The sequence below is a fragment of the Colobus angolensis genome, unplaced genomic scaffold, assembly GCF_000951035.1.
Source record: "Colobus angolensis palliatus isolate OR3802 unplaced genomic scaffold, Cang.pa_1.0 Scaffold280, whole genome shotgun sequence".
Taxonomy (NCBI): domain Eukaryota; kingdom Metazoa; phylum Chordata; class Mammalia; order Primates; family Cercopithecidae; genus Colobus; species Colobus angolensis.
Window position 1 is genome coordinate 1,534,850 of NW_012116044.1, and position 17,814 is coordinate 1,552,663.

Here is a 17,814-nt window from a genome sequence, read left to right on the forward strand (position 1 = left end):
TCCCCGGCAGGGCCCTGGAGGGACCATGGCAGCCGGGAGCATCACCACGCTGCCCGCCTTGCCCGAGGATGGCGGCAGCGGCGCCTTCCCGCCCGGCCACTTCAAGGACCCCAAGCGGCTGTACTGCAAAAACGGGGGCTTCTTCCTGCGCATTCACCCAGACGGCCGAGTTGACGGGGTCCGGGAGAAGAGCGACCCTCACAGTGAGTGCCAGCCCGCTCTCCCCGCCCCATTTCAATTTCTTGGGTTCTCGCCCTCTCTCTCCCCTCCAGCCTGCGGCGCTCTTCCCGGATCTTCACTGCGACCCTAGCGGTCCGTGTGGTTTTTGGCCGCGCGGCCCTCGGCGGTTTCGGGTTCACCACCCACCCCCTCCTCCCTGGGCTGTGGCGGAGGCCCGGGCGTCCCCCGGGCTTTGGGGTGTGCCAATTTGCCCTGTAAACCAGTACCCCCGGCCCGGAGCCGCGGCGCGCCGGGGCCTCGCGGACTGGCTCCCTTCCCGCAGACAACCTGTCGCGTCGGGGATGCCCGTGGCCCCGCCGTGCAACTCTGGCCACTTCTGTCTGCTGCGTGCTGTCCTGGGGACAAAGACAGGATGGACCGCAGCAGAACGAAACGGTCTTTATTGGAAAAACACCTTTCCTGAGTCCTGCCCTTAAATTCCGTTGGACGATCCGAAGCGTATGGTACACTACTCTCACCCACTCTATTTTATATTCTTACGAATTGACGAAAGCTGAAAGAGCAAAATCAAAAACCAACCAGCCAAGCGTCAAAAAATCCAGATGTTGATAATAAAGTGCGACAGATTTGTTTCAGTAGTGAAAAGAAGTGCAAACACTTTAATCTTCCACCTGCATTGACTAGCTTTGAGACCTTGAGCCGGTTTCCTCATCCCTCACGTGGGGCTAATACATTACTACCTTGCAGCAGGTTTGAGGATGAAATGAGAATTGCAGTTTTGCTTTCTGTAAGAAACAATGTTTGTGGTTCTAGAAAGAACACTGGCCTAAATCAGGGGTTCTTGGACTTTAGGGGATTCCCTAAGTCTGGAGTGGGGGCTGAAGATTTGCATTTCTAACATGTTCCCCGGGGATGCTGATCACATCACACTTTGAGAGCCACTGGTCTAGAGGAAAGAGAAAGCGGCGTAAGATGAGCCGATTTACAACACTGATGGAATTTGAAGTGAGAGAAAGAGGATTCGAATGTATTTTAACTTGTCCTCCTGTAAGTGTATGTAAACATCTGTTTTAAAAGCTGTGTGTTATGGCGTTCCTTCCTTTATGGGTTCCAGGTGGAGGATCTGATTCTCTCATTGCCTGAGAAAAGACCCACAGGGGTCCCAGCGCCACTCCCCTGTAGTTCTGCCTTTGTCTTGGGATGCTAATGGAATGTCATGAGGGGAGGTGGAGGGGGTGGGGTGGAAGAGGAGAAAATTCTACAACCAAACATGAATTGGCAGAAGAATGGGAAATACATTTTTATATGAACTGAGTCTTTATTGCTTCCAAAATAGCAACCAGCAAAAGAGGCAAGTCTTTAATTTTTTTCAGGCTTGCTGTAATTTAAAAATTTTATCAATCACTTAATCCCGTAAAACTGAAAGGGTTCTTGTAACCTATTACATGGGTTAGTGCTATTTCTCTATTCTGGTAACTTGAGTATCTATTTCACAAAATTATCTTTGTGATTGAAATTTGTTCTGCAGTTGTCTGCTAGGCCATCTCAGCTGACAAGGGCAAGGTGCTGTGTGTCCCAGTTGGTTTCGTTCTTTTCTAGTATCACAAACTATTTAGTAAAAAGCATGTATTATGACCAGAGGACAGAAGAATTTCCCTCTAAATTAAGTTAATATTTGAGGCTTCCCCTAATACTCTTTTTTCAGACTCTTTTAGTCGCTGAATCATTTTTTCTTTGAAGATTTTGATACCTGATTCGCCTTAGAATAAAACTATATAGAGGCTAGCCAGTGGACATAACTTTGAATTGCATACCACATTACCACCACTGTAAAAACAGCTGTTAACTTTTTCTTCCTAACTGTGAGTTGGGTTTTCATTTTTGTAATCTTACTTTAACTCTGTGGTTCTCAAATGGGGATGATTTTGTCTCCCAGGGGACTTTGGACAATGCCTGGAGACATTTTTGGTTGCCTTAACCTGGAAGGGTGCTACAGACATCTAGCAGGTAAAGGCCAGGGATGCTGCTAAACATCCTACAATGCGCATTATAATAACCCCAACAAAAACATTTTTGACCCCAAATGTCACTGGTGCTCAGGTTGAGAGCTCTGCTAACTTTATAACTAGCTAAAGATAAGATGTTGAAAGGGAAAAGTAGAATAACTCATCCAGACTTGTGGAGACTACTATTTTTTGTAAAATTTTTTATTTCCATAGGGTTTTAGGGAACAGGTGGCAATTGGTTACATGAGTAAGTTCTTTAGTGGTGATTTGTGAAATTTTGGTGCACCCATCATCCGAGCAGTATACACTGCACCCAATCTGTAGTCCTGTCCCTCCCCAACTTCCCACCCTTTCTTCCCAAGTCTCCAAAGAGACTACTCATTTTTTAAAAAAGGATACCTGTACTAGGCAATAGACTGACAAGAATACAAATCTAAAAATGACAAATTTCATCCATTTCTATGTAGCCCAACCTGGACATAAATTTAAGTACAGTATATTATTTTCTCACATATTGAATGTTTACTGATAGTTGACTAAACCAGGAGGAGACCGCCCCAAAACAAATAAAACCAACCAGAAAACATGGAGAAGAGTTAATAGTAGCCACAGTTTCCTACTACATTATGGCTCAGATTTCTAGACCTGTTTGAAAAGTTGAAAAATCCGTGGTGCCTCAGACTGTTTTGTCCAATTGACCTGAACATCTATCACTGGAATTTTTTTTTCCTTTGTCATGACACTAAACTGCAGGTAACTTTTGAAAGGCCAAGTTCAACCATTTTAACATTTAGTATGGATTAAATAGTGCAGTTTCTTCCCCAAAAGCTGGCCAGAAGGACTGGAGTTTGGGGAGGGATGCTTTGAAGACTCTGATATAAACAATGGGGCCCTGGAGAGGTGCAGGGGAAGAGGAGGCAGAGTGGGGAGCTGTGAGTTAGGAAAGAGAAGAGAACATTCTGAAAGAAGAGGTAGGAGAAGATGACACAACACAAATGCTTCCAATTTTCAGTGTTGCTGAAGGTCAGCTGTGCTTCACACCTGGGCATTCTCCTGAATTTTTCACTCAAAAGGGCCCATTTTCTGGCGTTTTTCTTGTAGTCCTGGAACAATCTTCATTTGACATGAGAGTCTTGATAAAAACAAGATGTTAAAAGTGGTTACAGAGTTTCTCCTTCTCCAGCATGTGCGCTGCACTCCCGCCTTCCTTTTGGCATCCTTAACTTTTGGCAGGCCTCTTTCAATGCGGTGGGAATGGGTAATATTAAGTATATACTTTAAAGTAGCAAGCCGTGTAAAAACATTCAGAAGAGAGAACATTTTATCCCAAGCAGCACGTACAACATGTGATAGAATACAGTAAGTGAAATGGATGCTGCTTATGTACACTTAGTATTCAATTTATTCCAGGTGCTCTTATTTAGAAAAGAAAAAAAAAATGAGGGTAATTAGAAGTACTGGATTTACCCTTGGGCTTCTCCCAGGAGGTGACTGCCTGTCTGCCACACTTATTTGCTTCTAGGCTCCAGAGGACGCTGAGACTTGGAAAGGCAGAGGGACCTGCCCACTCCAGTGTGGATCAGGGGTGGCTTGTAGGTGGGCCTGACCCCTGGGCTCTTTGCTACTGCATGTGTTCCATGCAACCCCAGGCATAAAAACATGGACTTGTGAAATCAAAGGGAGGCTTCAGACCTTATGGTTTTTTTTTTTGTTTTTTTTTTTGTTTTGGAGACGGAGTCTAGCTCTGTCGCCCAGGCTGGAGTGCAGTGGCGCGATCTCGGCTCACTGCAAGCTCCGCCTCCCGGGTTTACACCATTCTCCTGCCTCAGCCTCCCGAGTAGCTGGGACTACAGGCGCCCGCCATCTCGCCCGGCTAGTTTTTGTATTTTTTAGTAGAGATGGGGTTTCACCGTGTAGCTCAGGATGGTCTCGATCTCCTGACCTCGTGATCCACCCGTCTCGGCCTCCCAAAGTGCTGGGATTACAGGCTTGAGCCACCGCGCCTGGCCAGACCTTATGGTTTACCCATCTTTTTTTGTAGAAGAGGATACTGAAGCTCAGAAAAGTCACCAATTACTGAAGTTCAATTGTGGGTTTCCTCTTTTGTTATCCTGAATGAGCTTCTTACCACCTGGCCCCTTGTCTTCTCTTCCTGCCATCCCTCAGCCTCAGTGCGCTCTTCCATTCCACGGTAGTGTGCCCTGCTGGACCCCACTTTGGTTAGGCTTGCTCCATTTCAGGGTAGTGAGCTACTACCCCTTTGAGGAATTCTTACTAGTTTACATGTGCCTCAGATTGATTTCCTGGGGTTTTGGATAAAGCCACCTTTCCATCTCTTCACTACTGCCTTTGGGGTAAATGGAACCATTGATTTAATAATACACGTATTCTCTCCCCCCACGTCTCTTTGGTAATATCTGGCAAGTGGATAGCAATAATTTTACGTAATGAACTTGATATTTACTGTAATAAATATTGTGTGCAGTAAACAAATGAGGTCAGAATCTAATAGCTCATTTAATCTTGGAAATCATGTAATCAGTACAGCAATGAAAGGACAATTCATGAGTCATAGATATTACCACACCTTAGGAGCCTTTTTAGATGAGTTTGATGCCAAGTGACTTCAGCCTAGAAAAGGCAATATCCCCTTATGACGTGCCCTGAGGAGTTTCATTTGTTTATAAAATGACCATTATGTAATTAGACTTTGACAATGGTGTAACAATTAGGTTCTAAGTATTCTCATTTTGATTTATGATGCCATTTTACGTGGAAGGACATGATTTTAAAGTTTAATTAGAAAATAAAATGTTACAGATGTAATGAACAAAACAAGAACCGTTCTTTAAATATTATAAGCATAAAATTGACTTTCTTCATCTACACACTGATTCTGAGAACTCATCATCAGTGATGTTGAAAAGACAATTTAAGGTCTCACATTATTGGAACTACTATTTTAAAACCACGAAATGCCTGTACAAGATGATAATTACACACGTGCTGTAGTCTTTGCTTGTTTTTTCAATTCTAGTGTTTGTTGATTTTTCAAATACCCTGCTTGGGCCCCTTTGTCCTGTAGCACAAGTCTAAGAAGTCTGGCATGGGATAAAAGTCTATGACCATGAAATGGAGCAAGGCAAATATGTATCTTTGGGTATCTTTGGGCACAAATCTTTTTCTTTTTCTTTCTTTCTTTTTTTTTTTTTGAGACAGAGTCTCATTCTGTCACCCAGGCTGGAGTGCAGTGGCGCAATCTCAGCTCACTACAACTTCTGCTTCCTGGGTTCAAGCAATTCTTCTGCTTCAACTGAGATTACAGGCACCCAACACTGCACCCAGCTAATTTTTGCATTTTTAGTAGAGACAGAGTTTCACCATGTTTGCCAGGCTGGTCTCGAACTCCTGACCTCAGATGATCCGCCCCCCTCGGCCTCCCAAAGTGCTGCGATTACAGGCGTGAGCCACCGTGCCCAGCCTGGGGCACAAATCTTAACCTCATCAGGATATTCTGTCCGAACAAATGTATTTTGTTCTGATTTATTTTTGAGCTTGTCCTTTTCTGTGCTCTAAAATTAGGATCTGGTCTAGTACTTAATTTGTATATTGTCAGTGCTCAATAAATAGTTAATGCTTGATTGTTTGCATAATAATTTGGAATAATGATTATCAGTGTGGAGTTTTAGCTGGATCGTTAGAAAATGCACTTGTGACACTGTGATTTTTAAGTGTTTCCTTGTTGTATCCACTGTTCGGTCAGCTCTTGCTTTCTTGTTTCTCCCTTTAATAATGACAGCCAACGAGGCCTTCTAAGCTAGGTTATGTATAGCCACAGGAATTTAGGAGAGGAAGAAAAGAAAAGTGGTAACTTCCAGGGGAACTCACCCTTTGAGCCATAGACTGTGATTCTTAGAAGCCAGACTAGTCTCATTCTAAACCCCTTCAGAATAATTTTAATTTGAAGACATTGGAAGGGCCTGGATGCAACAGCCAGCCAATATTCGGTGTTTAATTTATGTCTCATACAGCTGTCTTCTGTCACTCTTCCTGTGCAAAGTGACTTTTGACTTGACTGGTGTATCCTTAATACTCACTCATTTACAGAAATCTGTAATGGATGTGTGTGTGTTTGTGTGTATGTGTGTATGTGCGTGTGTATTTGCATTTTTAAAGAGCTACTGACTTCCACAATTTAACCTCTAAGATGAATTATCCAATAGAATTCTGAAATGAAAAGTTCACAGATTTTCAAGGTATCTTGGAGATTTAAAAATTGAAGAGAAGCTATGTGAATATTAAGTGTATGTTCCAGATATAATTGAACAATTGAAAGGAATGATCCTGGTTTAATTTATAATTAAGCTATACATTAATTTATAATGAAAACTTTTAATTAAAGGATAACACAAATTAGCCAAGAAAAAAGTATTTTTTCAAAAGAAATTTGTACACAGTAGTAATGATCTGGCTGCATTCTGTGAACAGATTATTCTCTATTCATAATTTAGGCACTTTGAGAAGATGCTGGCACCTTAAGGTAGGAACCATGACTTCTTTATATAAATAAACATCATAAAAAGCTCAGTACCTTTTACTCAGAGAGTGCTCACTAAATGTCAGCTGATGAGGAAAACATTCTCTTTGGAACATGCTGTGAAATAACTACTCATGAGCCATATGCTGTGTAAAGCTTGGTTAAAGTTTACAGTTCTCTTGCTGTCATGACATGTATGTTTAGATAGTTGGTCAATCTTTACATGAAGATAATTATATATAGCAAAGTTATATTTGAGAAACATTTGGGAATCTTGGAGACTGGCTATTAGTTTTTCTTAGAATAATCTAGAGAAAGATGAATCATTTTTTGGGAAAAATTTTGTTTAGAACTTTTATTGGGAATTCTGATTTCCTTAAAAGCATTTAAGATTTTTATCATGTACTTTTGTTGTAGGAAAATCCTAGTTCTTGTCACACGCCCAGGAAAGATCAGGAAAGATTAGGCTCGCAGACACTTTGGAGGGTGAGGGGTTATGGAATTTATTGGTCAGAAAGGAAAAAGGAAAAACAACACGGCAAAGCGATATTAACAGCCCCCCATCTCAAAGATTGATTCCCAGGTTACCACCCTGAACAGGAGAAGCCAGTCTCCCCCTCTGCAAAGGGCATGAACTTCCGTGGCTGCACCCCATTCTCCCAGTGTGCAGGCCAGTCGGAAGTTCTCCCGGGACCCCTTTATACTTGGCTGTCCTGTCTCACTATGCAATATAAAATTTTCTCAGGTATGCTGTGCTTGTTTTTCATTCTTATTTTCTTTTGTGAATAATATCCTGGAATCAGTACTTTCTTCTACTTCAGCTCCTTTTCTTTTTTTGAACTCTTTTAAATTCTGGATTCTGCCCTCAGTATTCCACTTAAATCATTCCTATGAGAACACCAGTAGTCTTCCAGTTCAATCATGTGGCCTTTTCCAATTTTTCATGCTACTCTGACATGTGGCAGTATTGTATGCCTCTGACTTCTTAATAATTCCTTGGCTTCTATTACATCACATCAACCTGGTTCTTCTTTTGAAACTGGCTTTGCAAAAATTATATCTGAGAAAATTATGGCACTGCCAGAGATCTGATCTAGCCCACTCCCCTCCTCTTGCCTTTAGCTTTTAAGCTGCCTTCATTATTTCTGGGCTTAGGCCCAGATGACTTTGGGAAATAGTTTAAAGGATAATAGGCCTTCCCCAAAACTCAACCATCTTTATAAAGCTAATGAAAGGCCCTCAGGCTTGCGGGGAGGACAGGAATCTGAGTTGTGCTAAGGTGTAGACATATTAATAGATTGCCAGCCATTACTGCAGATAACACCACTATTGTAGTTGGCCTTTTGAGATATCTTTTCAGGTTTTTTGTATGTCTGACACCCATGGCTTCAGCTGGACCTGCTAAACCACTCCTGTGGCCCCACCCGGGAATGGTTCCACTTAAGAGGACAGCTTTGACCCCCTATGATTTCATCTTCAGCCCAATGAATTATCAGTAAGCACCCACTGCATAGCATTCCTCACCCTTTCCCCCAAACTGCTGTTGAAAAACTCCTATCCTATGAGCTGTGGATGAGATTGGTTTGAGTACTAACTCCATCTCCTACATGACTTTGCCAGCTTTGTGTTTATTAAACTCTTTCTTTACTGCAATGCTGTGGTCTTTCTTTGTGCAGCAGGCTGGAAGAACTCCTCAGGCGGTTATACTTTTGCCCATCCAACTATCTTTTCTTCTAGTTTCTTCTGTTTTTTTTTTTTTTTTCCCCTCATTTGTATTCCCCAAGGTTCTGTTTTTAGCCTTCTACTCTTCTTTCTGTGTACTTGTATTCCTTCAGCAGATCATGTATTGTCTCTGTCTCTGTCTTGATTCCCGATCTCAATTTCCCACTGCTTGGAGGACACACACACTGCCACAGCTTCAACTTAACATACATAAAACAGAACTTGCCACCATTTTCTCAAACTAGCACCCTTTCCTCCTAAATTTCTGCTTATAGTGGATTATTATTCTTGTCTCCAAAGCTAGACACCATGGAATTGTCTTTGATGCCTTTCTCTACTTCTTCCTATGTATGTCTCTCTAAAATGTTTCCCAGCCAAGTGATTTCCTTGCCCTACCTCTTGATTTAATGACCTCTACTCTCCTGCAATTTTAAGCACTAACCAGACCTACCTGGCTTTCCTTCTTAAACATGACCTACCTGCTCAATCGTATTTCCTACTGTTCACCATCCGTACTCTCCTGATGCTGCAACGCTTTATGCTTTAATTATATAGTCTCTTTAATGTGTCGTAATGATTATTGTCACAATGATTGGCCTTCTTCATGTGACTCTTGTTTTTGAAAAATCCTTCTTTTTCTTATCAATTTCTCTCAACCCCTCCCATCTGCACCTTTCTCTGGAAAAATCTTTTAAGATCCAGCCCAACAGACTTCTTTGTGAAACTTTCCTCTACCTTCCCAGGGAGAATTAATGGTTTTTACTGTTTTCCCATATACTTGGTACATAATCTGAACACAGAACTTCATGCTTTCTGTAATAGTTAGTGGTTTATGTGTCTGGCTCCTGCACTGGGACTGTGAACTCTTTGTAGGCAAGCACTGGATCCCATTTGCTGCATCCATCCTCACACACAGTGGCCACTCAAAGAATGTTTGTTAAATTGAAGATGTACCCAATAAATTAGCCAAGTCTCTTAACTTCCTTTCTGACCTTTCCTTCCCGTCTCCTGTCTTCCTTGTCATCTTAGTCTTTAACCAGGCAGTTTTCCTTAAGCCGAAATGTCCTGTTTATCCTCGTACCTTATCACAGTTCCAGTCATGCCTTGTGCCTTATTTCTTTCACATCATCCTGTATCCATCTTTCCTTTTCTGTGTGCTATCTAAAAATTCTCTCTAACAGCTTGTTATATTTTAATTTCAAGTCCCCCAGTTTTACTGGAAATTCCTAGCTGGCAAGAAATTTTTATTTAAAAAAAATCCAGACCACATTACCCAGTAGTTCTTTACTCTTTTCTGTTCTGAGGGTCTGAGGCTGAATTTACTCATCCCAGGGTCCTTTTGGCTTCATTGCTGAATGAGTGACCAGTCTGAGTCCCATGGAAAGGTTCAATCTGTATTTGTTGAATGGGCAACAACTTCAAATAAGTATAAATACTATAGTATGAGGCATATAAAATGGTAAGCTGAATGCAGCAACACTGTACTTCTTTTCTGCAAACACCTTCAGCATTATTCAAGGGAAGCAATAAAGGTAAAGGATAGTCGTTTGTTGGATCACTTTTTATTTTGGAAACTTTTCAGCTGTTAAGTAATATATTAATATTTCTAGCCAACATTAATGCTCAGTTCCAGAACTGGTTATAGTACTCTAATTAAGGAATGCAGACCTGGGACTTCATACCTGATTCAGACACTTCAATCCCTACGTCAGTGTGTCTCTCTCTTACTCAAGTCTAAAACCAGTGAATCACTGTAAAAGTTGGGATTGGGGACGTCTGGTACCATTGTTAATATTTTGGGCTGTGATGAAATGGCATGGATAGTTTCATCTGAAAATTTATTCAGATTTATGAGCCAGTATTCATCACAACAATCTGAAAACCTCTTTAAGAGGGTAGAAATTGTATGACAAAGTGAGTCACAGTCTTTGTGATGTGATGTCTGCAAGGGTGGGTGGGAGAAATTACTGAATGAACAGTCTCATTCTACTCCTTTCTAAGCTGAATCATTTTGTAAATAGAAAACAATTCATAGGTTTTTAGGTGGCCATTACATAAATAGGAAATAGAAGAGATTAAAACGGTCAAATAATGCTTCCATTTTAAAAATTACTTTTAAAACGTATCAATTTGATAAACACTTTGTTTTTGAATTAGAAATGCAAATAATCTTTCTACTGCCTGCTATATATCTTTTAATCCAATACTTGCTGCATGTCTTCTTTATGTATTCTTACTTTTTCTATTAATTATGTTACTTTTCTTGCCTAGATTTTTTTTTTTTTTTATCCTACCAAGTGTCATTTGACCTTTCTTTTTATAACTATTTCTAGTGTTGGCTCATTTGGAGATGGGGTGTGTGTGTTTGTGTGTTGGGCAGAGGTGTCATTTACTCACTGGCTGGATGACTACTTGAATTGGATGGGGACTCAAGAGAAAAAGGTCCCTTTGATTTTGGAAATTCTGATTCTGGGATGGTATCATCTTGTGTTTTGCATTGTGGGTCCTTTTCTGTTACTTTTCATCTAAGCTTTTCTCCGAGTCATATTTTACCTTTAAATGTAAGGCTTATTAACCTTATTTCCTTATCGTCTTTGGGGTAAGGCATTTATTTAAAAAAAGCTAAGTGAAAAGAGAAATATTCTATTTTGAATGTGTTTCTAAGTGTTAGTTCTCCTTACATATTTATATATATCTACATTACTCCAGACTCAGTAATGGGAGTATAATTCAAGTGAGATTGGGAATATGATTGTGTTAACTGTTTTAGTTGAGTGTACCAATGTATAAAGAAGACATAGACAGAAGGTGTTGGATTGAAAAATAATGAATTACAGAGACACCCTCAGCTGTTAAAGGGTGAGAAAAGTGAGGCGTAGATTATTTTTTGAAGGGTGATGTGAGAGCCCTGAAGTATTCATGGGATCTGTCCAGCTCTGTCCAGACAACTAGGGAGACTGCCATGGTGACTAGGCAGAGTCCCTCTGCCCTGTGGTAGAGGAAGGGTCAGGTGTTTGGCCTTTACCACTGTACTATATTCCTAGGACCTTGATATTTACCGAGTACTTATTGAATGAATAAGTGAAATTTTTGAGAACATGCTCTATGCCAGCTTTACAAATAATATCTGTTTAATCTTAAATACAAACTTATGAAGCAGGTATCATTATCTTCCTTTTACAAATAAGAAAATAGTTTTTTTCCTATTGGCTTTTCAAAACATGGACTCTTTGTTCATAACAACTGATGATTGTGCATTTGTAGACTTCTTAGTGTTTAGAATACAAGTTCATGGCCAGAATTCCGCATGGACAAAATAGCAGAAATTTGAACAGAAGTAATGATTTAAGCAAATAATTTAAACTCTTTTAGAGGCTTTGCCATGTCCAGCAAAGTTGAAGTCTATGCCATCTATTCCTCTGCCCCTTTGTCTATTCCACTCTGCTTTGTTTAGGAGAGACTTCTGTCATGATTTAATATGAGACAATTCTTTAGTATTTAAGGGCTTCTTAAGATTTTTGAGTGGCATATACAAAAATAGAGTAGGATGTAATTAAAAATGAATACTATATAGCCATGCACTGCATCATGATGTTTCAGTTAATTGCAGACCTCATGTATGATGGTGGTCCCATATGATTATAATACTGTATTTTAACTGTACCTTTTCTTTTTTTGTTTTGTTTTGTTTTTGTTTTTGTTTTTGTTTTCTTTTGAGACAGAGTCTCGCTCTGTCGCCCAGGCTGGAGTGCAGTGGCTGGATCTCAGCTCACTGCAAGCTCCGCCTCCCGGGTTTATGCCATTCTCCTGCCTCAGCCTCCTGAGTAGCTGGGACTACAGGCACCTGCCACCTCGCCTGGCTAGTTTTTTGTATTTTTTTTTCTTAGTAGAGGTGGGGTTTCACCATGTTAGCCAGGAGGGTCTCGATCTCCTGACCTTGTGATCCGCCCATCTCGGCCTCCCAAAGTGCTGGGATTACAGGCTTGAGCCACCGCGCCCGGCCAACTGTACCTTTTCTATGTTTAGGTAACAAATACTTAGCACCATGTTACAGTTGCATACAGTATTCAGTACAGTAATGTGCTGTGCAGGTTTGCAGCCTGGGAGCAATAAGCTATACCATCATCTAGGATTGTGTAAGTACGCTCTATGATGTTCACACAATGATGAAATTACCTAAGAATGCATTTCTCAGAATGTATCCCCATAGTTAAGTGATACATGATCATGTAACACAGTTGTATTTCTGTATTTAAGCATATCTAAACATTGAAAAGGTACAGTAAAAATATGACATTATAGTCTTATGGGACCACTGTCATAAAGATAACTAAAAGGATGTTTTCAAAGTATAGTTAGGCTCTTTCAAAAAAAATCAAAGGTATTCTTTCAATATTTAAGGACATGTGGTGTAAGATTTTAAAACAACAACAACAACAAAAGCAGATGGGCTTGGGTCTATCTTATTTAATTTTCTTCATTGAGTGAGATTGTCCATTAATCAATAATTTTCTGAGTGTCTACTATGTGAGGAAATAAACACCAAGACAGATAGATATAAAGAAAGCACGTTGCAAGACACATCCAGAAAAGTGTCTAAAAATTAAACTCCTCTTTCCTTTTTTGACTGTCCTGTATTTTCAAATGGTATCATCATCTTCCTTGCCAACCAGGCCCAGGTCTTGCAGTGAATTTCTACTATGTCATTTTCCCCACTCCTCACTTCTCTTCTCAGGCCCTGTCCGTTTCAGTTCTGCAGTACGTTCATACTTGTGCCAGTCTCTGCAATCTTGCTGCAGCTCGTCTAGTTCTAACCCTGACTACAGCAACTGCTGTCTAACTGATCTCATCTGTATTAGTTTGCTAAGGCTGCAATAAGAAACATACCACAGTCTGGGTGGCTCGAGCAATAGAAATTTATCTTCTTACAGTTCTGGAGGCTGGAAGTCCAAGATCAGGTGTTGGCAGGTTTAGTTTCTTCTGAGGCCCCTTTCCTTGGCTTGTCTATGGCCACTCTGTAGCTGCCTCTTCACAAGATCTTTCAGCTGTGCTTATGTCTCTTTTGTCTCTTTGTATGTCCAGGTTTCCTCTTCTTATAAAGACCTCAGTCAAATTGGATGGGGACTCACCCTAAAGGCTTCATTTTAACGTAATCACATCTTTAGAGGCCCCATCTGCAAACAGGACCACATGCAGAGATACTGAGATTAGAGCTTCAGCATGAGTTTGGGGAACACAATTCAGCCCATAGTAGCCCATAATAAAGGATGTTATTCTTTGCCAGAGTGACTTAATTACTCTGTCTAGTTTTTCAGCAGTTGGATATGGTTTTTTCCTGAAGAGGAACTCTGATCATGTTACTCCTCAGAAAAACATTTTAGGCTCTCCTGGGCCCTTGCTTCCAAAATGCAAAAGAAAAAAAAGGAATAATAGTCATGCTGGAAAAGGCCATAGCCACGCACAGCCTATTTGTGGCAGGACTGTGCCTGGTGCATGACCAAGGACAAGGCTATTAAGAAGTTTCTCATTTGAAACATAGTAGAGGCTGCAGCTATCAGGTACATTTCCAAAGTGAGTGTCTTCGACACCTCTGTGCTTCTCAAGTTGTATGTGAAGCTACATTACTGTGTGAGTTGTGCCACTCACATCAAGGTAGTCAGGAATAGAGCTTGTGAAGCCCGCACAAACCAAATACCCTGATCCCGATTTAGAACTGTGGGTGCTGCCGCATGACTTCCACTAAAGCCTGGGTAAGGAGCTGAGTCCTTAAGGTCTGAAGAAAAACTAAGGTCTGGAAAAAAATAAAATGAAAATTGTATTTAAAAAAAGAAAAGGCCAGGCGCGGTGGCTCAAGCCTGTAATCCCAGCGCTTTGGGAGGCCGAGACGGGCGGATCCCGAGGTCAGGAGATCGAGACCATCCTGGCTAACACGGTGAAACCCCGTCTCTACTAAAAAAATACAAAAACTAGCCGGGCAAGGTAGCGGGCGCCTGTAGTCCCAGCTACTCGGGAGGCTGAGGCAGGAGAATGGCGTGAACCCGGGAGGTGGAGCTTGCGGTGAGCTGAGATCCGGCCACTGCACTCCAGCCTGGGGGACAGAGCGAGACTCCGTCCCAAAAAAAAAAAAAAAAAAAAAAAAAGAGAAAACATCATGGACTTGAAAGAGTTCAATCCCCTGGTACGCACACTGCCCTCAGAGCTTACAGATGTCGCAAGTCTGTAAAAATCAGAAAACATAGGAAAGTTACCAGCAGATGTGTGGTTGTCATGGATATAAAAAGGTGGGATACAGGTGTTTTCTGGAAACTCTAGGTAAGTAGTAAGCTTGATGCAGATCTCTGAAAAAAACACCAAGAGGCTTGAGAATACTGAAAAAGAAGATAACAGAGTAAGTAGTAACTAGGGAGCTACAATGGGAAAGTAGTAATATATACATAGCCCTTGTGTGTTGATTTCCGTAGAATATTCGACTGAGTTTCTCATAGCAGGTCTGTAAAACATGTGTATTTTCTTCAAGAGAGTCTAGAGTTTTTCATGTTTAGTATTCTTAGGCCAGGGTCTAACAGCCTGTTTTATAAATACACTTAATTGGCACATAGCCACCCTCATTTGTTTAAACATCATCTGTGGCCACTTTCACACTACAATGGGAGATACCCCTCAAGATGTAAAATATTTACTCTCTGGCCTTTTACCCCAGAAAATGTGCTGACCCCTGGCTTAGGCCTTATTTTTCATGAAGAGTGGAGATTCCTTAGTCATGGCATTTCTACTATTCCACACTATTACATTTAATACTGATTTCCTGACACTTGATGTCAGAAACTATAATATTGTCTATGGCTTTTTGGATATTCCTCCAACCTTTGAACAGGAATTGTTATTTCCAGGCTGATCTCTTATTTAAAAATGTATTTATTAATGATTTAATATCACTTTTAATAAACTGGAATTGTATTTTTCCTCTAAAAGAAAAAAAAGGTGATATAGATGTATTATCATAATCTAAAACTATTGTAATAGATAGCTGATCCTGTTTTGCAATTACTAGTAAAAAAGTACTACATGCTTTAGATAATTATTCTAAACCAAAGTTATGGTTTTTGCTAGACCCTCCACCCAACTTTTTAACAGCAAAGTAACCAATTCCCGTGTAGCAGAAAAATTCACGTAGTTATTTCCAAATATATTTTGCAATTCAACTAATTTTTCTTGGAAGATACTGCAGGAAGTTACATTATTCAAAGTTAGATATTCTCTGTTTTAATGAAATTTAAAAAATTAACAGTTTGGATATTTGGTTACACCTACTTTGAATATTTTCCTCACCTAAATTATTTTTGACTATGCTTAATGATGTAGAACTGTAGAGCTTTTATGTTAAAGAATTCTGGAGAATATTGGCTCTGCCCATGGGTATCACTCCAGAAGTGGGTGAATGTTCCTGTTGGATTCCTCTCTTTTTCTAGAAGGAGCCTAATGCCCATGATGGCTGACAGTTAATGCACACAGTTCTGCTTGCTAGGTAGGACAGACAGCAGAACCTTTTTAAAGACCTGCTGGGGGAAATACTATTTATGGAAGCCTGCCTCAACGATGCATGGAGTGCATCTTTCGTCCAGATTGAGAGTTTTAACCTGGGGGTTCATGGATTTGCTTTAGGTTTCCTGTAAAAATAGATGCAAAATGCTAGGTATCAGGTTGTTTTTCTGAGGAGAGGGTGCATAGCATTTTGTCAGATTCTCAAAAGGTTATCTGTGGTCCAAAATGTTAGGGACAGTATCACTAGAAACACTAAAATATGTCTTTTAATTAATCTGATATCAGGGAGAAAACCAATTTGAACCACATGACAGTGAAAATGCATTTACTGAACTGTGTGTTGGGGTGAACCTTTAGTTTATGGTGAGTGATTTTGCGAGAAACATCTCTGTGAACCTCGTCTCTGTGTTAATTACAAGAAATGTTGAAGGCTGCCGTTGATCTCATTACATAGTGTCCACTCTGAGGTTCCTTAGGAGAAATTTCTCTTTGGTAACTATGTCGGATCTAGTTATGCTTTTCCTTAGTAGCCAGCTTATTTTTATCTTATGGTCTCCGCGAAATTTCTTATTTCTGCTGGCTACTAGAAAGCCAAATATATGGCCTGCTTCTAGCAAGTATGACAGTCTTGCTCCTGGCTTCACCAGTTTTAAACCCTTCATTTGTATTTGGCTTATTCAGAAGCCATTTTTAAAGTTTTTTGTTTTGATATGTTGTCAATATCTTTGTAACTCACCTTAAATATTACTTGGGATCAAACACATTATACCTCAATAAAAATAATATATTGATTAATTTGTTATTTTTAACCACAAAGCACCACTATATTATACAGAGCATTGGGTGCTGGAGATTAAAAAGTCAAGGCCCCTGTCCCTTAAAATGTGTTTTGTTTGGCATGACAAGAAAGAGATATAAATCAATAAGGGCAATGAAATGTTTTGCCTGCTTTGCTTGTGGTGTTTCCCGTGGGACAGTGAGATCATAGCAAGGATAGCAGTAAATTCTAATGGGGAAGTCATAAAAGGCTTCAAACAGGAGTGACCACTGAACAGAATGTTTGGAATCAAGTAGGTGTTTGCCAGGCAGACAGGGCGGGGAAGGGCAGGAAGGCCAAGGAGGCAAGGCCAGGTTTGGCATGTTTTGGGAACCAAAAGAAGTTTGGAATGGCAAGAAGTAAGGCCTGCTAGCTAGGCAGGGACTGGATTTTGATGGGCCTTGCAAGCCATACTGAACAATTGGTCTTTATCCAGGAAGCGGTGGGGAGTCAATGGAGGGTTTTAATCAGAGAATAAGAGGATTAAATTTGGGCTTTGATGAGATCACTCTGGCGGGTGTGTGTAATAGATTGCAGGGTGTGAAGGTGGCAGCAGGGAGTACAGTTAGGAAATGATTTCAGTTATCCAATTGAGAAATGTAAATCTCCCTCAGACCATTTCCCTGAACATGGTAAGTGATGTATGGGCATTATCTTCAAAGAAGATATTGTGGGTTTGGTTCCAGACCACCACAATAAAGTGAATATCACAATAAAGCAAGTCACATAAACTTTTTGGTTTCCTAATACATATGAAAGCTATGTTTATACTGTGCTGTAATCAGTTAAGTGTACAGTAGCATTATATATATTAAAAAACCAATGTACAAACTTAGTGAAAAAATACTGTATTTTTAAAAAATGCTAACGATCATCTGAGCCTTTAGTGAGTCGTAATTGTTTTGCTAGTGTAGGATCTTGCCTCAGTGTGGGTGGCTGCTGACTGATGAGAGTGGTGGTTGTTGAAGGTTGGGGTTGTAGCGGCAATTTCTTTTTTTTTTTTTTTTTTG

At 40.5% G+C, this 17,814-nt stretch overlaps 1 protein-coding gene across 1 annotated transcript in view; it reads left to right on the plus strand.

The window, feature by feature from the left end:
• Positions 1-2: 2 nt before the first annotated feature.
• Positions 3-17,814, plus strand: part of FGF2 (fibroblast growth factor 2 (basic)) — a 73,577-nt gene continuing 55,765 nt past the window's right edge. Inside the window, exon 1 of the mRNA XM_011948626.1 lies at positions 3-203. Coding sequence (XP_011804016.1) covers positions 26-203 — 178 coding nt within the window. The 5' untranslated portion in view covers positions 3-25. The remainder of the gene's footprint in view (positions 204-17,814) is intronic.